The sequence below is a fragment of the Rhea pennata genome, chromosome 18 (assembly GCF_028389875.1).
Source record: "Rhea pennata isolate bPtePen1 chromosome 18, bPtePen1.pri, whole genome shotgun sequence".
Taxonomy (NCBI): Eukaryota; Metazoa; Chordata; class Aves; order Rheiformes; family Rheidae; genus Rhea; species Rhea pennata.
In genome coordinates this window covers 4,210,067-4,225,911 of record NC_084680.1, presented here as the reverse complement: position 1 = coordinate 4,225,911, position 15,845 = coordinate 4,210,067, and the positions used below count along the sequence as shown (strand labels likewise).

Genomic DNA, 15,845 nt, shown 5'->3' with positions numbered 1-15,845 from the left:
GGGGACAACTGTTTGACCCTTTGCCTCTGAGTGTATCAAAGCTAGAGCCGACTTTCCTAGGCACAAAAAGTCAAGGGACAGGCAAGATAAGTAATGGCCAAGTAACAAATTAAAGATCTGAGTGAACAAGTCATTCATTAACAAGCTAGAAGTTAGTACCTGAACTGTTTCTAGCATTGCAGACCCCACTGTTACTTCTGAAGTACCCTCGGTGCTAGAAAACACCACGGCACCAACTACCTTTCTCATGAGGGCTAGATCCTGGCTTATGACCAAGACACAGGAATCAGCTCAGACAAGCTGCAAAGGGAAGAAAACTTATTTCCAGTGAATTTTAAGAAAGGCTTATGAACACAAGCAGAGTGCTGCTAGTACAGCGCTGCATGCTTGAATCTGGAGGGTGTCAGAAACAACTGCAGTTAGGCAGTGAAGCCTCTGTGGGTGTGCATTCAACATGTTTTCTACCCTCTAAGTTTCTCCCTTCTCACAGCTAAATTAAACTCCACCAGACATCCAGAACCTTATTGCCTTTCCATGCTCCACCTCTTAAAAAAAAAAAATAACACACCCACAAAGCAGGCATGCCAGATCCCAAAGTAGTTAATAGTCAAAAGCAGACACTGGACATGAAGCTTGCTTTGCAGCTTTGAATTTAGAAGCGAGTCCCAGGCTGGCAGAGGGACAGTCACATTGTATTTCATGTTTTGAATACATATAGAAACATAGCAAAGAGCCACTATTTTAGGTCAAGGCCATGGGAAGGATTTGGGGAACCAGGTCAAGTGAGTAATAGCCCCAGCAAATAGAGGACTAAGGCAGAGAACATTGAACACCTGACCCAGAGAAGAATCAGAAGAGTAAGATGCACTAGGCAGTAGGCAGAGACAAAGGAAGGACACATCTTCCACAGTCTAATTCCCTATGACTTTACTTGGGTTCAGCTCCTGCTACACTCACCTGCCTGCCTTGACGATCTTTCCAGGAGACCCAGCGCTCTCCATTGCGGCTGTAGTCAATTCGGTAAGCACGGGCAAATTCTTTGCCTGTGGCACGGGCGTGCCGTCCCTGAGTCCCAATCAAGGTGATGAAAAAGAGCTTGTGCAGGTCAATTTGGAGGAACTGCACATCTTCTGGCTGCAACAAGCCAGCCGGGCACCAAGCTCCATCCCCCTCTTCCCTTTGTAACCTGAGGAGAAAAACCAAATACATAAAATAAAAACCACACGAAAAATAATAATAAAAAAAAAAAGCACTTTCTTCCTGAGGAGCCAGCCTTCCCAGTAACTGAGGAGACCTGCTGAAACTGAGAATTGCACAGAAAGAAGTCAGCCCTGGCAGCTAACTACTGAACACCTCTCCTCTTCTGGGTGAGGATCTGTAGAGGCTTATCTGAGACACCTGTAACCAGTCTTACCCTTTGCAGAGCCACTGTTTTGGGTATATCTCATTAACTACTGTAAGTCACTTCTTTCTTGGAGCCAATACTTTAATGTTGACTTGGAAACAACTATATTAGTCAGTAGGCTATTGTGTATCGACTGCTTTTTAGCAGATGGCCTGTAAAGTACATTGTCACTTTACCTAAATACCCCATACAGTAACACCTGAACCTCTGCCTAGCCCTCCTATAGCTGTTACAAGCACAAAGAGGAGCTATCTTAAAATACATTCTAGAAAAAAGCTCTGCCACCTCCAAATTATTGTGGGTCATCTCAACACATCTTTCCTGTTTCCCTCATTGATCTGAGTTGCTGGTGCAAGACACTGTTCAGTGTTTGATGAGAATTTCTCTGCTTACAGTTGAACATTTCAGCACTAGCTGCAAAGACTCAAGCTTTTAGCCTTGGAGATTGCATGCCAAGTGCTCTAGCAATCAGCAGGTGGAGCTACTGAAGGAAACATCAGGTTACCAAAGCATCTCCAGATCCAGCTCTGCAAGCCACAAGGCGGTGAAAGTAGTTTTAAGTGTGAAAAATTTATCTGGACATGGTAAATCCACATGAGCTTTGAAGTAACAGAGATATCCCAGAAAAGAACAAGCCCTTGAAATGTCCTCTTCTTTCTGACAGCCTTCCTAACTCTAATTAGTGGGAATGGTGAGCACAGTCAAATCTCCTATCAAGGAAGAAAATACCCAGAAGGAGACACAGAAGGTCAAGGTACAGGCTAGAAACAGGAGTTTTGTCTCAGCTCAGTCAGTACCCTGTTGTATACTTTTAGAGTGAATTAGCAAGTAAAACAAGTTATAAGAAAGGTGCGAAGGGCAATTGTGAAGTGACAGGGACAAGCAGCATCTGCATAAGAGATCCATGACCTCTAAAAAAAAAATGAAGTCAGCTAGAAGGTGTCTTTTCACATTTTCTGCCTGTGGACATCCAGACTGCGCTAGCAGAAAAAGATGATGGTAACAGATGGCAAGTGACAACAACTACTTGCAGAATTTGGATTAAGTCATCCTTGAGAGAACAAAATACATCTTCCAGCCTTCAGACCCACAGGCTTGTTCAAACTTTGCAAAACACATGGCATTCAGCATCCTTGCTCTAAAATAGAGTAAGAAAAAAGCAAGCGCTACAAGAATTTCATAATTTTGGACTGTCTAAAGTCTTTGAATAAATATAACCATCATAATTAACCTGTAATGCATATCTAGTTTGCGTAGAAATTATACGAATGTTTGATATCATTACAAACAACTGTAAGGAAACTTACCTTTTGGAGTTACTTTGTAAATCATTAGTCTACAGCTTTGAAAGAAGTGGAATAACATAAGAATGAAAAGCCAAACTGCTGAAAAAGACTAACAGTTCTTGACATTAAAATAAAATCCTGTACCTGCTTTTTAACAACTCCTTAACTCTATATTTTCAAGTTTACAAAACAGACTGTTAGTTTTAGAAAATTTGATCAAAATAAAAAAGTTGGTGACATGATTTCTTGTAATGATGCTATAATGAATACAGCAGAAAAGCTGAATTAGGAACAGTTATTTCTCCTTGCTTCTAACTAGGGAGAAAGTAAAAATTCATGACAGAGAAAAGAGAAACACTTTTGTAACCAGTTCCATAAAAGGCCAATGTATCTAACTGATGCAGAACACCACTATTTTGCAGTCAGTGCCATCAGGTCAGGGTGATCACATTCAAAACAGCCAAAGAATTCAGAACTTCTCTGAATTAAAGTGCACACAGTCCATTTCTTCATTACGATACTGTTGAAAAGTCCATTCACCTAAGTGACTTCCTATGATTCGGAATTTCAAGTGCTCCAACAAGAGTTCCAAAGGCACTGTCCCTAGTTGACCTGTAAATCACAAATCCATTAGAGATGGTTATAGAGCTACAGAAAGAACAGGGCTGGAAGTGCCTCTGGAGGTCTCTAGTCCAATCACTTGCTTGCAGCATGGCTAACTTCAAAGCTACATTGCTTTCCTCAAGGCCTTGTCACACAATCACAGAATGGTTGAAGTTGGAAGGGACCTCTGGAGATCATCTAGTCCAGCCCCGCCCTTGCTCAAAAGCAAGGTCACCTAGAGGACGTTGTCCAACCATGTCTTGAAAATCTCCAACCATGGAGAGGTCAGCACCTCTCTGGAAATCTAAAAGCTGCACCCCTTCCTTCTAAATGGGAAGGGTTTTTTGAGTCAGAATTTCCGAAGTTGCAACTTGTGACCTTGATCATTGCCTTCTGGCCTTTCACTGTGCGTTTAGATCTACTACGGAAGCAGTGAAAAAGCTAAGCAAATGGGTTTCTTTGTGAGTGAGGCTAAAGAAGAATTTTTATCTTTGACCATATTAGATAAGTAAAAGAATAGGATTACAGTTTTGCCAAAGATTAGCCTACCGTGCATACTGAGGTCCTGTGGAATCATACCACTGACTGGAAGCAGTGATATCTTCATCCCGTATCGTTCCTTCATGCATGCCCAAAGGATAACGGCATATGGCTGAAAGTGGAAACAAAAGCAAGTAAAAAAAAGTTGTTTTTTTTGTTTTTTTTTTTTTAATTGGACAAGTCTAATTGATAGCCTATGGAATAAACGTGGCAATAATAGAGAAAGCAATAAAAAGGACAAAATACTTCATAATTACTATAAACTAAAATTGCAAGTAATGAAAATGCATTGAGTCAGAACCTTGGAAGAGCAAAGACTTTGCAGAGATGCATTTTTAACATCAAAAGACAGTGTTACACATTACACAGAATCTTTGATACAATACTTCCTTTTACATTGCATCATTATTGATAAGTAATATGTCATTGTAGAATAGGTCTTTTTTTATATATTTTTTCCCTCCTGGAAGAAACACAATGCTTGACTTGCATTCAGATAAGACCAACTGATATAATGTTCTGCAGTCCAATAACAAGTGAAAAGTTAAAAAGCATCTAATTCCAGACAACCAGACAACTTCAAGTTACAGGAACATCTACTCTATCATGTCACTGCAGGTTACAGCTTATATTTGAGCCTAATCCCCCGATTATCCACATTGCCCCACACTAGTCTATTCTCTGCTTCTAGACTTGAGTGGAACCAGGTGTTTCTCTCCAGGCATGAACAGCCTCTTTGACTTGGTGCTTCCAGGAAGGAAGGACACAACCAGCTCAAGCCATTACGCTCTGTAAGCTCAATACAGCTACCAAAGGCACTGTAGACATAGCTTACAAGTATAAACCAGCCAAGAGCTCTCCCTCTCACATCATCTTTGAAATACATCCTGGAATATTAGATGTATCAGGAAACCAAAAGTCTCAATGTTGTATGAGAATTCAAAAAAAAAATGCAAGCAAGATATTCATGTCAGGTCAACATCATCAGCAGACAAAACCACTACGTAAATGAAAAAATTAAAAGACAAAAGCATAGTCAGTGGTAAGTTCCAGAACAAACAAAATACTTTCCTACAGATTTTTGGTCTTTGTCCTCTGAACTTACAACAGCTCCAGCTCTTCCCCTTGTCTACCGGGGCACAGGCAAAAGACAAGATACGCAGTAGTCACTCCAGAGCCACAGGCACAGTGGTTGACATCATTATTCACATACTCCCCAAACTACCTGCTGCCATATCAGCAGCTTTGCCTGCCCTTTCCTCAGCAAAGGCACTGCCTTGAGTCTCCTCATTTCTTCATCTCCAAGACCACTATCTTTCTATGCAGCTTTGATAAAGTTGTTAACTAGGTTCAGAAGGTGTAAGAAAACACAGAAGCATGAAATCCACCTCTCTGATGCCACCTTATAGAACAAGGCAGAGGCTGAACAACAAATTTCAACACAAAAATGCCTGTGAGCAAAGGTTATTTCAGAAGGATTTTGCTGCAATTATTGTCAGGTGCAATATCAGTCTATGGTGTTCTATACATTCATATAGTCTTAAAAGGGAGATGTGTAATAAAGTAACAATGTTTGCTGATGATATTAAGTTACTCAGATATAGGAAAAATACAACTGAAAGAAGAATGATTCCATGACACTGTACTATTCTGCCGTAAAATAGCAGCACAATTCAATATTGGTAAGTACAAGAACTAAGTGAAGACACTGAATAAGCTACTTCAGGATAGGAAGGCTACCTCATAGCTCCAATATACAGGTTATGAAAGCTTGAACTCTGTGTTCAACTGAGAGGTCAAAAAGCAACTTATTACTATGGAAATGCATATAAAATAAATCAGAAGACATCATTATACTATTGTCTAAATTCATGATACGCTAAGTCTGACAGGCTGGTATATAGCTCTTTCTCCTGCCTTCTCACATCAAAAGGTAGAGAAGGCAATGCAGGTGATGAACAAGAAAAAAAAAAAAAATATATATATATATATATATATATATTTGTCCACGTGTCTGGACTCTTGGGACTGACCAGAAAGGTGGTCCACTCCAACAGAGCAGTCCAAGAAGACAGGCAACCTTAGCACATAGAAGAGCATTCAGGGAATCATAGAATGAGTAAGGTCGGAAGGGGCCTCTGGAGATCATCTAGTCCAACCCCCTTGCTCAAGCAGGGTCACCTACAGCATGTTAGACAGGGTTGCATCCAGGCAGGCTTTGAGTATCTCCAGAGAAGGAGACTCCACGGCCTCTCTGGGCAACCTGTTCCAGTCCTCTGTCACCCTCACAGTGAAGAAATTCCTCCCCACATTCAGGTGGAACTTCCTGCGGTTCAGTTTCTGCCCATTGCCTCGTCCTGTCACATGTGACAACTGAGAAGAGTTCGTCCCCGTCCCCTTGACACCCTCCCATCAGATACTTCTACACATTGATAAGATCCCCCCTCAGTCTTCTCTCCTCCAGGCTAAACAGGCCCAGTTCTCGCAACTGTTCCTCATAGGGCAGATGCTCCAGCCCTCTGATCATCTTCGTAGCCCTACACTGGACTCTCTCCAGTAGCTCCAGGTCTCTCTTGCACTGCAGAGCCCAGAACTGGATGCAGTACTCGAGATGAGGCCTCAGCAGGGCTGAGTAGAGGGGCAGGATCACCTCCCTCCACCTGCTGGCAGCACTCTTCCTAATGCACCCCAGGACACCATTGGCCTTCTTGGCCACAAGGGCATGTTGCTGGCTCATGGTCAACCTGTCATCCATCAGCACTCCGAGGTCCTTCTCTGCAGAGCTGCTCTCCACAAGGTCAGCCCCCAGCTTGGACTGGTGCCTAGGGTTATTTCTCCCTAGGTGCAGGACTCTGCACTTACCCTTGTTGAACCTCAGGAGGTTCCTCCCTGCCCAACTCTCCAGCCTGTCCAGGTCTCTTTGAATGCAGCACAGCCCTCAGGTGTATCAGCTACTCCTCCCAGCTTGGTATGACCAGCGAACTTGCTGAGGAGGCACTCCGTCCCCTCATCCAGGTCACTGATGAATAAGTTGAACAGGATGGGACCCAGTACTGAGCCCTGGGGGACTCCACTAGCCACAGGCCTCCAACTGGACTCCACACCACTGATAACAACCCTCTGAGCTCTGCCTTTCAGCCAGTTCTGTCCACTTGTCTAGCTCACACTTCCTGAGCTTATGTAAGAGGATATTATGGGAGACAGTGTCAAAAGCCTTGTTAAAGTCAAGGTACACAACATCCACTGCTCTCCCCTCATCTACCTAGCCAGTCATTCCATCATAGAAGGCTATCAGGTTGGTTAAGCAGGATTTCGCCTTGGTGAATCCATGCTGGCTACTCTTGATCACCTTTTCCTCTGTATGTCTGGAGATGACATCCAGAATGAGCTGTTCCATCACCTTTCCAGGGATGGAGGTGAGGCTGATTGGCCTATAGTTGCCTGGCTCCTCCTTCTTGCCCTTCTTGAAGGCAGTGGCCTTCTTCCAGTCCTCAGGCACCTCTCCAGCTCTCCGTGACTTTTCAAAGATGATGGAGAGCAGCCTGGCAACAACATCCGCCAGCTCCCTCAGTACCCGTGGGTGCATCCCATCTGGGCCCATGGATTTGTGGATGCCTAGCCTGCCCAGATGATCTCTAATCCTATCCTCCTCAAACAGGGGAAAGTCTTCCTTTCTCCAGACTTTCCCCTTTACATCCAGGCTAGGGGATTCATGAGAGTTGCCCCAGCAGTGAAGACTGAAGCAAAGAAGGCATTCAATAATTCTGCCTTCTCTGTATCCTTTGTCACCAGGTCCCTCGTCCCTTTCAGTAGCGGGGCCACATTTTCCCTAGTCTTCATCCTGCTGCTGATGTATTTGAAGAAGCCCTTCCTATTGTCCTTAACATCCCTTGCAAGACAATTCCAGCTGGGCCTTAGCCTTCCTCGCAGCATCTCTACATACTCTGATGGCATTCCTATAGTTCTCCCAAGTAGCCTGTCCCCTCTTCCACATTGTGTACTTTTTTCTGTCTGAATTTGGCCAAGAGCTCCTTGCTCACCCATGCAGGTCTCCTGCACTTCTTACTCAGAGGGATGCACCGTTCTTGAGCTTGGAGGAAGTGATGTTTGAATACTAGCCCGCTCTCCTGGATCCCCCCTTCCTTCTAGGGCCTTAACCCATGAGATTCCTCCAAGTAGGTCTCTGAAGAGCCCAAAGTCTGCTCTCCAGAAGTCCAGGGTTGCAATCCTGCTTGTTGCCTTACTTCTTTCCTGCAGGATCCCGAACTCCACCATCTCAAAGTTATGTTAGTGAATATGGAATATGTTAGTGACTACATTTCTGTGTGAATATCATGAAAGGGAGGAAAGAAAGGCTGAGAATGAACATATGAAAGGCAAGAGATTAGAGTCCTCCCAGCCTAGCAGCTCCCTACCAGGGTTGACTTCTGTGCCAGACGGCTCAGGCAGTGAGGCCAACAGCAGCATGCAGAGGATCATGGTAGCAATCGGAGGCTCTGTGCAGGGTCAGATGAGTGCGAGTCCTTCACAGGCAGCAGCCATCTACATTTCTGAAAGACAAAGCAAAGGAGAGATGAGCGTCCTCCAAAGACAGGCCTTCTGTGCTGCAGACTCACTATACTGCCATTGCCTGGCAGTGGGTCAGACCACTGCCCACGCCTTCAAAAGGGTCCTGACCTCAGCTCTGCTCCGATCCTTCTAACCAGAGGCTGTTAAACTAGCAATTGTCTGACTACCAGTATTGTCTCTAAAGCTATTAATATAATTCAGCTTCTAGGAGCTTGGCTGCTATGAGTACTATGCAGATATACTCAACTCCTGCTCTTAAGCTAGTTCAATGTAAATTCATCTCCCTCCCATTTGGTCTTTCCTTATTATATTAGCAGCTACAGAGGCTACTTCTACAGTGAACCTGGATGGTCCAACCAGGGAGTTGGCGCAGACCAGCTCCCTAAGAGGGGTTTATCTATCTGAATGCTCAACTCTATCTGCACTAGATGTCTGCTCCAGGCAGCCAAGTGGCCACTCTGGAAATTCTTATCCAATCTCAAGATAAATGTCTAAAAGAAGGTGAAAACAATCCCTCCCTATATGCCCGTATCGCTGCCAAAAGAGAATGTGCACTCACACACACAAGTACACTTAATTTCCTGTTTGGAAATGAGGAAAATAGCAAAGGGCTTAAACTCTGGCAATTTCACTGGAAAGCCATGATAACACCTTGAAGAACACAAGGTCATATCAGCAGAGCTACATGAATTTTTTGTGTCCATATTTACTGCAATGAGCACGGGGAGGTTCCCACCCTGACACATTGCTTTATAGAAGGCAGGTTAAAGGATCTGTCTCATACAGAAACGTCAGGAGAAAAGAGAATAGAACAAATCAATAAAAGGAAAGTTGCCAGGACCAGAGGGTATTTGCTCAAGAATTCTCACAGTGGTAGTAAAAGGCAAACTGCACGTTAGCAAAGGAAGAAAGGGAAGAGAGACCATCACTATGCCAGCATGTAAACACGTACAAGAATCAGAACATCAGTTGCCATTAACTCAGACTTATAACAAAAGACTACGTTTTTCTACACAATAATTAAGCTGCACAAGTCACAGCCCTGAGTTGCTATGGATACCAAAATAATTAAATATATTCACAATAGAAAGATACATGAAGGTTCTTAAATCCAAAGATAAAGCCTTTGGCTCAGGAAATTCCGAGCCACAGGTTGCTAGGCACCCAGCAGCTAAATCACAGTTAGAGTCACTGAGGCTTGCCTGTTTTAAATTCTCTTTCCTAAGGATTTGCTACTGACCATTGTCCCTGCTGGATTCCTTTAGAAAAGATGGCTCTCAGCCTAAAAGACAGTCTAAGGGCCTTCTTGGAGAAAGAGCCAAATGTGCATGCTGCACGGGGAGATCACTGAATACTGCCCAGTAGTGTTGCTCCCATCAATGCAGCAGTATAAGCAAATGGAGAAAGACCCTACCACTGCCAAGACCCCACCTGTTTAAGCTACCTTCTTGTACTGTGCATGAGCACCTTGTTCCAGGCCAGAAGAGCCTGCAATTTTGTTGAACCTCAAGTAGGAAATGCATGAAAGCAAACTGTTGCAGAGAAAAGTCAGCCTACATCCCAACAGGAGGTTCTGGCAATCAGAAAAGATTTCAATCAAACACTCTCAAGGTCATACTCCCTCTGTGAAATGGAGAGGGCTCCACAAACTCCGATGCAAATGCTGTCCCATGGCAGACTGTTCAGCTGGGTGTAGCTGGAGCAGAGACTTCTCATAGTTGTGCAGAGAAGAATTTTTGTACAGACATTTCAGTGGCAGTTCAAAGACAGACCAAGTGGATGTTAGGGCTGTCGAGAGTCAGGCACAAAAGGAGACTGTCCTCCCACAGAGCCATAGAAAAGAAAGTGTGACGGACATTAAGCAAAACCACCCTTCCTGCAGCAGGTAGCGGGAAACATAGCAGATAGCTGTTTGTGTGGTATATGGAGTATCCTGACCGCAGTCCAGATATCAGCTCCACTAAATGGATGTAGCATAGCCTAGGCAAGAAGATCCTTCTTTTGGGCCATGCTGGACCAGCCACTGAACAGAGCTATAACTCTTTCCAGAGGTCCTGGCATGAGAACAATAGCTTGGGTATCACCCAGGTGACACCTTCTCAGCTGTTAAAGAGCTGCCAGTTGTATTGAAGCCCTCAGATGGTAGAAGAGCACACAGGTATGCTCCACGCCCCATTCACCCACCTCCACTGCCCTTTGAAGGCTCTCCAGAGCCTCAAAACAGAGCATGTCAAACATAGGATTAGGCATCTGTAAAGACAGAGGCTAGCTCCCACAAAAATACTCCAGGATTTTCCTCTTAGAGTTGGCCAACATTAAGAAAAACAGTAGCCAAACAGTGCTAAAAATGCAGTCATGTATTGGCAAGACCTGCCAGGTGAAGACCAAGTGCACTTATTGAAAAAAGACACCAGAACAACCCCAGCTGGGATGGGCTATCACAGCAAGCCTTCAGAGTCTTGAATATAAGACACTAAGCTAAGTCTTAGCATTAGGACATTCATGTTGTCTTTTGACGCAAGAGCTGTTGTGCTAAGTTCCTCTTATCCCCTCAAAAGGGAGCATGAGCAAGTCACAACAATGGAAGCCAACGTGACAGCAACATAATGAATGCGACGTGCATTATCTCATTTGACCAGGTACAAATCCAAATGCTGTAAATCAACTGCCTATTTACTTTATGCAAAGATCATGACTTGCTCTAAATCATACTCAATTTTATTACCATATATCTAGTCACGTTATAATTTAACTGCCTAAATACAGCAATCACAATGTAAAAGATAACAAGAGGAAAGAGGGAACAAGGAAGGGAGCCAAGGTGAGTCAACAAATGCCCGAGCAACATGTCAGCTACTGACCCTGAGCCAGCACCTAGAATTGGAGGGGAGCTCTGGGCTGGTGCAGCAAATGGCTGCCTGGCCCCAGGCAGCACCCCAGCCATAAACCAGGGGCTCCCCAAGATTCACAGAGCACATGGAGCTCCACAGATCAAGCAGAAACAATGCAGTAGACTGAATGCTCTCTGGATGTGTCTTTCTCTACTAATTACAGAGGGAACCTAAAGGGCTGGCTTTGACTAGCCTCAACTTCCAAATGGCTACAGTTGGGCGAGATGAATCCTCACCTTCGGCATTTCTGGCAGTGAAGAAATATTTCCAGCAGATTAGCTCTACGCAAGAACCTCAGCGGCCAGGTTCTGACTGTGCTGGGTTTGTTCTTCATGGTATACTTGGTCCCAGACCAAGGATGTGTGTTTGGTAGTCCTGGGATAGGTGCTGTGAATAAGGAGCAAATGGTTTTCATTTCTAATCTTCTAACACTTTATAGCAGCTGTTCATGCTTTGAGCAAGGACACCAAGAATCAATTTTTCATACCTGTCTCAACTTAGAAGAATGTACAGCCTCAGCTCCACTCATCAGCCCTTACTACTGGAATTCCCCGTAGGAAGAACTGTTGATGTTGGTTTCTGCTAAGTCTAAATCTCAGCTGGTGATAAATTTGATTCCCAATCTGCACTTCCAAGTGCTAGAACACACTGGAATATACTAAATGCAAACCTCTGTACAAATGGCTTGGAAAAGTATCTTCCCAAAGATTCTTCTCAGTAGAGGACTCGCAGCATTTTTCTTTATAGTTCTATTTCAACTGCATTATGGTTCCCTACTTTGTGTCTGTATTCCCAGCCTGCCCACCCATACACAGAAAGTACCAAAATTGCAGCACAAGCCTGAAACCAGCAAAAACAGGATTAGTAACATTCTCACAGAGGCAAGAAAGTGTTAAACTGTTCTCAGGACTGAATGGATCAAGTTGCTAATTGCTAACAGCTGGCTGCAGGAGAACACAATCCTGTTACAATCATTGTGAGAGTGGAAAAAAATTACTTGCTGAAAAACTTGCTAAGAAATGCAAGAGAGGGCAGGTTTTTTTTCCAATATACCAAGCAGATATCATGCCTAAGAAGCCAACCCATCCCTCCACAGACAAACAGCTTGCCATGAACTAGCACTGTCCCTAGCATAGCACACGGACTACAAGCAAAACCGCACAGCGCAAAACCGCACAGCACAAAACCGCACGGCCCAGCAGGCACAGGAGGGAGCTATTCTTTAGTGAGCCGCATGAAGAAGGTGGGACCTGGAGCTCCTCCAGGTACTGTTCTGCCTCCAGAGATCCATTATGGAGGTCCAGCATGTTTGCAAGCCTCTTTAGGTCTCAACTGAACCAGACATTTATTTAAACTGGTTTCTTCACAGATTATTACCTCAAAGTGGGATCTTATGGTTTGTTACAAGAAACCCGTTAGAGGTGCCCAAAATCTTCCAAGATACTCTGGTTATAATCAACACTGATAGCTGTATGTATAATGCACTTTGTATGTATTACAGGAGGATTTATGTGAAATCAGAGTATCCTCAGACAAGGTTCTGGAACAGTCAGGAGGACTGGATCGGATAGCATGACTGGGAGTCCTAAATAAATTCAAGGAGGAAACAGTAGAGCTACTAATTATGGTAATATTTGAAGCCTGAAGAAATAGAAGTTGTCAAATGTGATGCCCATTTTTAAGAAGGGTTCCAGAATGGTGGTGGAATTTTTCTCCTTGCCTAAGATTAATCTGAGATACCTGAAACTTAGTCTTCCTCTGGAGCATACTCTTAGCAGTCTCTACAGTGCCAGTTTTGACAAAACAAAATATGCCAATGAAAATGCTTAGCAGAAAATATTCCAACCTTCTCTTCAAATATATGTTGCTTACTTTACAGCTCAAATACTTTTTCTTGCTCCAGATATCCAAGTTTTTTTAAGAGGACTTAAAGCTCGTCATCTTCTCTCCCTACACATTCCTATTTACCATCAACAAAGATGCTGCCTTTGCAACACCATTGACACCATGTCAGGAGAGCACAAGGATAAGAGTCTTAAGGAGAGGCAGTATCTTCTATTTAAACCAATTGACAACAGCCAGAAAAAACATAGCAGCTATCACAACCACTTGCCTGTGAAGGCTGCTGCCCACTCCCACCAAGATACTTGCATGAAGCATGAGGCTGCAATAGGAGATCTTGAATATATGCACCACCAGAAAGCACAAAAACCAGTGCCAGTGTTAACAATGTGATAGCAGACCTAGGGCAGGGAACAGTGACACCACAAAGTGACATCTAGAGCTGTCAGGGCTGAACAGATAACAACCAAATTTTAGGTGAAATGAGAGGCAATAATGGGAAAAGCGAGACAGGAATTACAAGACCTCAGCATGATCTTTGAGGTGACATTAGGAGGCCTATCACAACAAAAGGAGAAGAGAAGAACACGTGGGGCTAAGAAACGGACCTCAAAGTTCTGGAGTGGCCCATGTGATAGGGGCAAGGACAGAGCGCTGCATCTGAGATAGTGATAGAAGAATGGGAACATTGATCTCTGTGTACTTGGGGGTACCCTCCTGGAGGGTGGGAGATATGGCTACCATAAGGCTGAAGAGAGTCTGAACCTCATTTTCCATGTTGTAGTCAAACAGTGGCTATCACTACCATAACATGGCTAATGAGGCTATCATGGAAAAAAAGTAGATGACATCTCACTCTTGCTATATTTTTGGAGAAAAATAGTGTTCTAGTTACCCATATGTGACCTAACCATTAAAAACTGGCAGAAGGTTCAGGTTGTGAACCCAAGCATGAATGAGTGCTTTACCTACAGCCTGGAGAGAGATGCAAGTACTTTGGCAAAAGAATCGAGGGGTTTGGGGTTTTTTTGTTTGTTTGTTTTTTTGAACCTGCAAATCTCCAGCATTTTCCTATTGCCTGTTGGCCAGTCCCAAAGGAGTAGTGTCCTGGGTTTGAGAAACTGCTTAGAGCACTTTGTTATAAAACAGATTTAAGGATAAATGAACAAATGCAATTTAATCCATTGAGATAACTATGCCAAAATTAGGAACCGTTACAAAGGCAAAGCCAAAGACAAGGAAGTGCAATTCAGTAACAATGAGGTGGTTCTTAGCTATTTCACTATCTCAGCTAACTCAAGAACCCAGCTACCCTGCCCCACCAAGCTTAGGGCCGGAGTACTCTGAGCTCATCTCAACTCAGGAGCCTGGAAACATGTTCCACAACCCAGGTGAACACATCAGGGACATCATGAAACATGAGCACACACCTTCCATTGCAAACCCTAGACCAGGAGAGGTAGAAGGAGCCTCCCTGCATTCCAGAATGCCCTTCAAAATATAGGCCCCTTTGGAGGAATAGCCTACAGGCTCCAGTTCTCCAGTTTCTTTGAGATGACATTGGGATGGAAGAACTGGCAAGAGAATGGAAAATGGGCACAGCCTAAAGGCTTTGATTATCTCCTCCTCTTGCCTACACGGCAGTGATCCATCTATGTCCTTTATCAGAGCTTCCTTCTCGTTCAGAATGGGCACAGGGAAACATGCAGCACGTTCACATTTTTCCCATATTCCTTACATTAGCATCTCTCTCTCCAGCTTTATGGGTTTTTTTATTTTCTGAGGAGGTTGTTTACTTTTTTAAAAAAAATCCTTAAAACACAACAAGTTAGCAATATTCAAGACCTACAATCTTCCACTGAGAGTCTCACATAGCAACCATATATGACATGTTAACCACACAGATGACAGATGGAGTATTAAGAGCACTCAATCTAAACCACCTTCCTCCCTCCTCATTCTCAAGGGGTTCCACTATAATCTTTTACTTAGCTGTACTCAAACTCATTGAAGTCAAAATGAGATCAAGTTACCGAGTCAGAAATATTCAGGTTGGAAGAGATCCTCAGGAGATCTAATCCAACCTCCTGCTCAAGGCAGGGTTAGCACTGCTTTCAGAGCAGGCTGCACAGGGCTTTGTCCATCTCCGGCTTAAAAACCTCCGAAGAGGGAGGTTCTACCACCTCTCTGGAAGAGTGGTTATACTGTTTCACTGTCCTTTTTAACCCTTTCACTAAGCCAGAACTCACCCCTATTTCAATCTATAGCCATTTTCTCTCATCCTCCTCCCATGCACCTCAGTAAAGAGCTTGTTTCTGTCTTCTTGATAAACTCCTCTTACATACTAGAATTCTAGTATTAGGTACCTCAAAACCTTCTCCTTTCCAGAATAGGCAGACCTAGCTCCCTCAGTCTCCCCAACAAAGCCAACTTTCACCATCAAATTACTTAATATTTTCTCCCAAATCACCACTAGAGAGACTGGGGATCTGTCCAGATTCCAGGACAGCCCTGGTCTGATTGTGGTAAAACTCCTACTGGCGTCCTCATGGGGAAGCTAGAGGATAGCTCATTATGTCCCAAACTGGAGCCAGAACACAACTAGAGCATTACAGCAGCTCCCTCTGTTTAGGCACTGTGTGGATCACAATTGCCATCAGCATTTTTGAGAGGTATCAGGTGGCACTTTCCAATCAACTTGACATATCC

The 15,845-nt window shown here is 43.8% G+C and overlaps 1 protein-coding gene across 4 annotated transcripts in view; it reads right to left on the bottom strand.

Annotated features, from left to right (window-relative positions):
- The window catches only part of LOC134148528 (discoidin domain-containing receptor 2-like), a 60,266-nt gene that overhangs the window by 25,212 nt on the left and 19,209 nt on the right, over nt 1–15,845 (bottom strand). For all 4 annotated transcript variants that reach the window (XM_062590734.1, XM_062590733.1, XM_062590737.1 and 1 more), the window contains exons 2-4: nt 8,250–8,384; nt 3,844–3,946; nt 958–1,186 (exon numbers count right to left, since the gene is read on the bottom strand). In XM_062590734.1, the coding sequence (XP_062446718.1) occupies nt 958–1,186; nt 3,844–3,946; nt 8,250–8,313 (396 nt within the window). In that variant the 5' untranslated portion in view covers nt 8,314–8,384. The remainder of the gene's footprint in view (nt 1–957; nt 1,187–3,843; nt 3,947–8,249; nt 8,385–15,845) is intronic.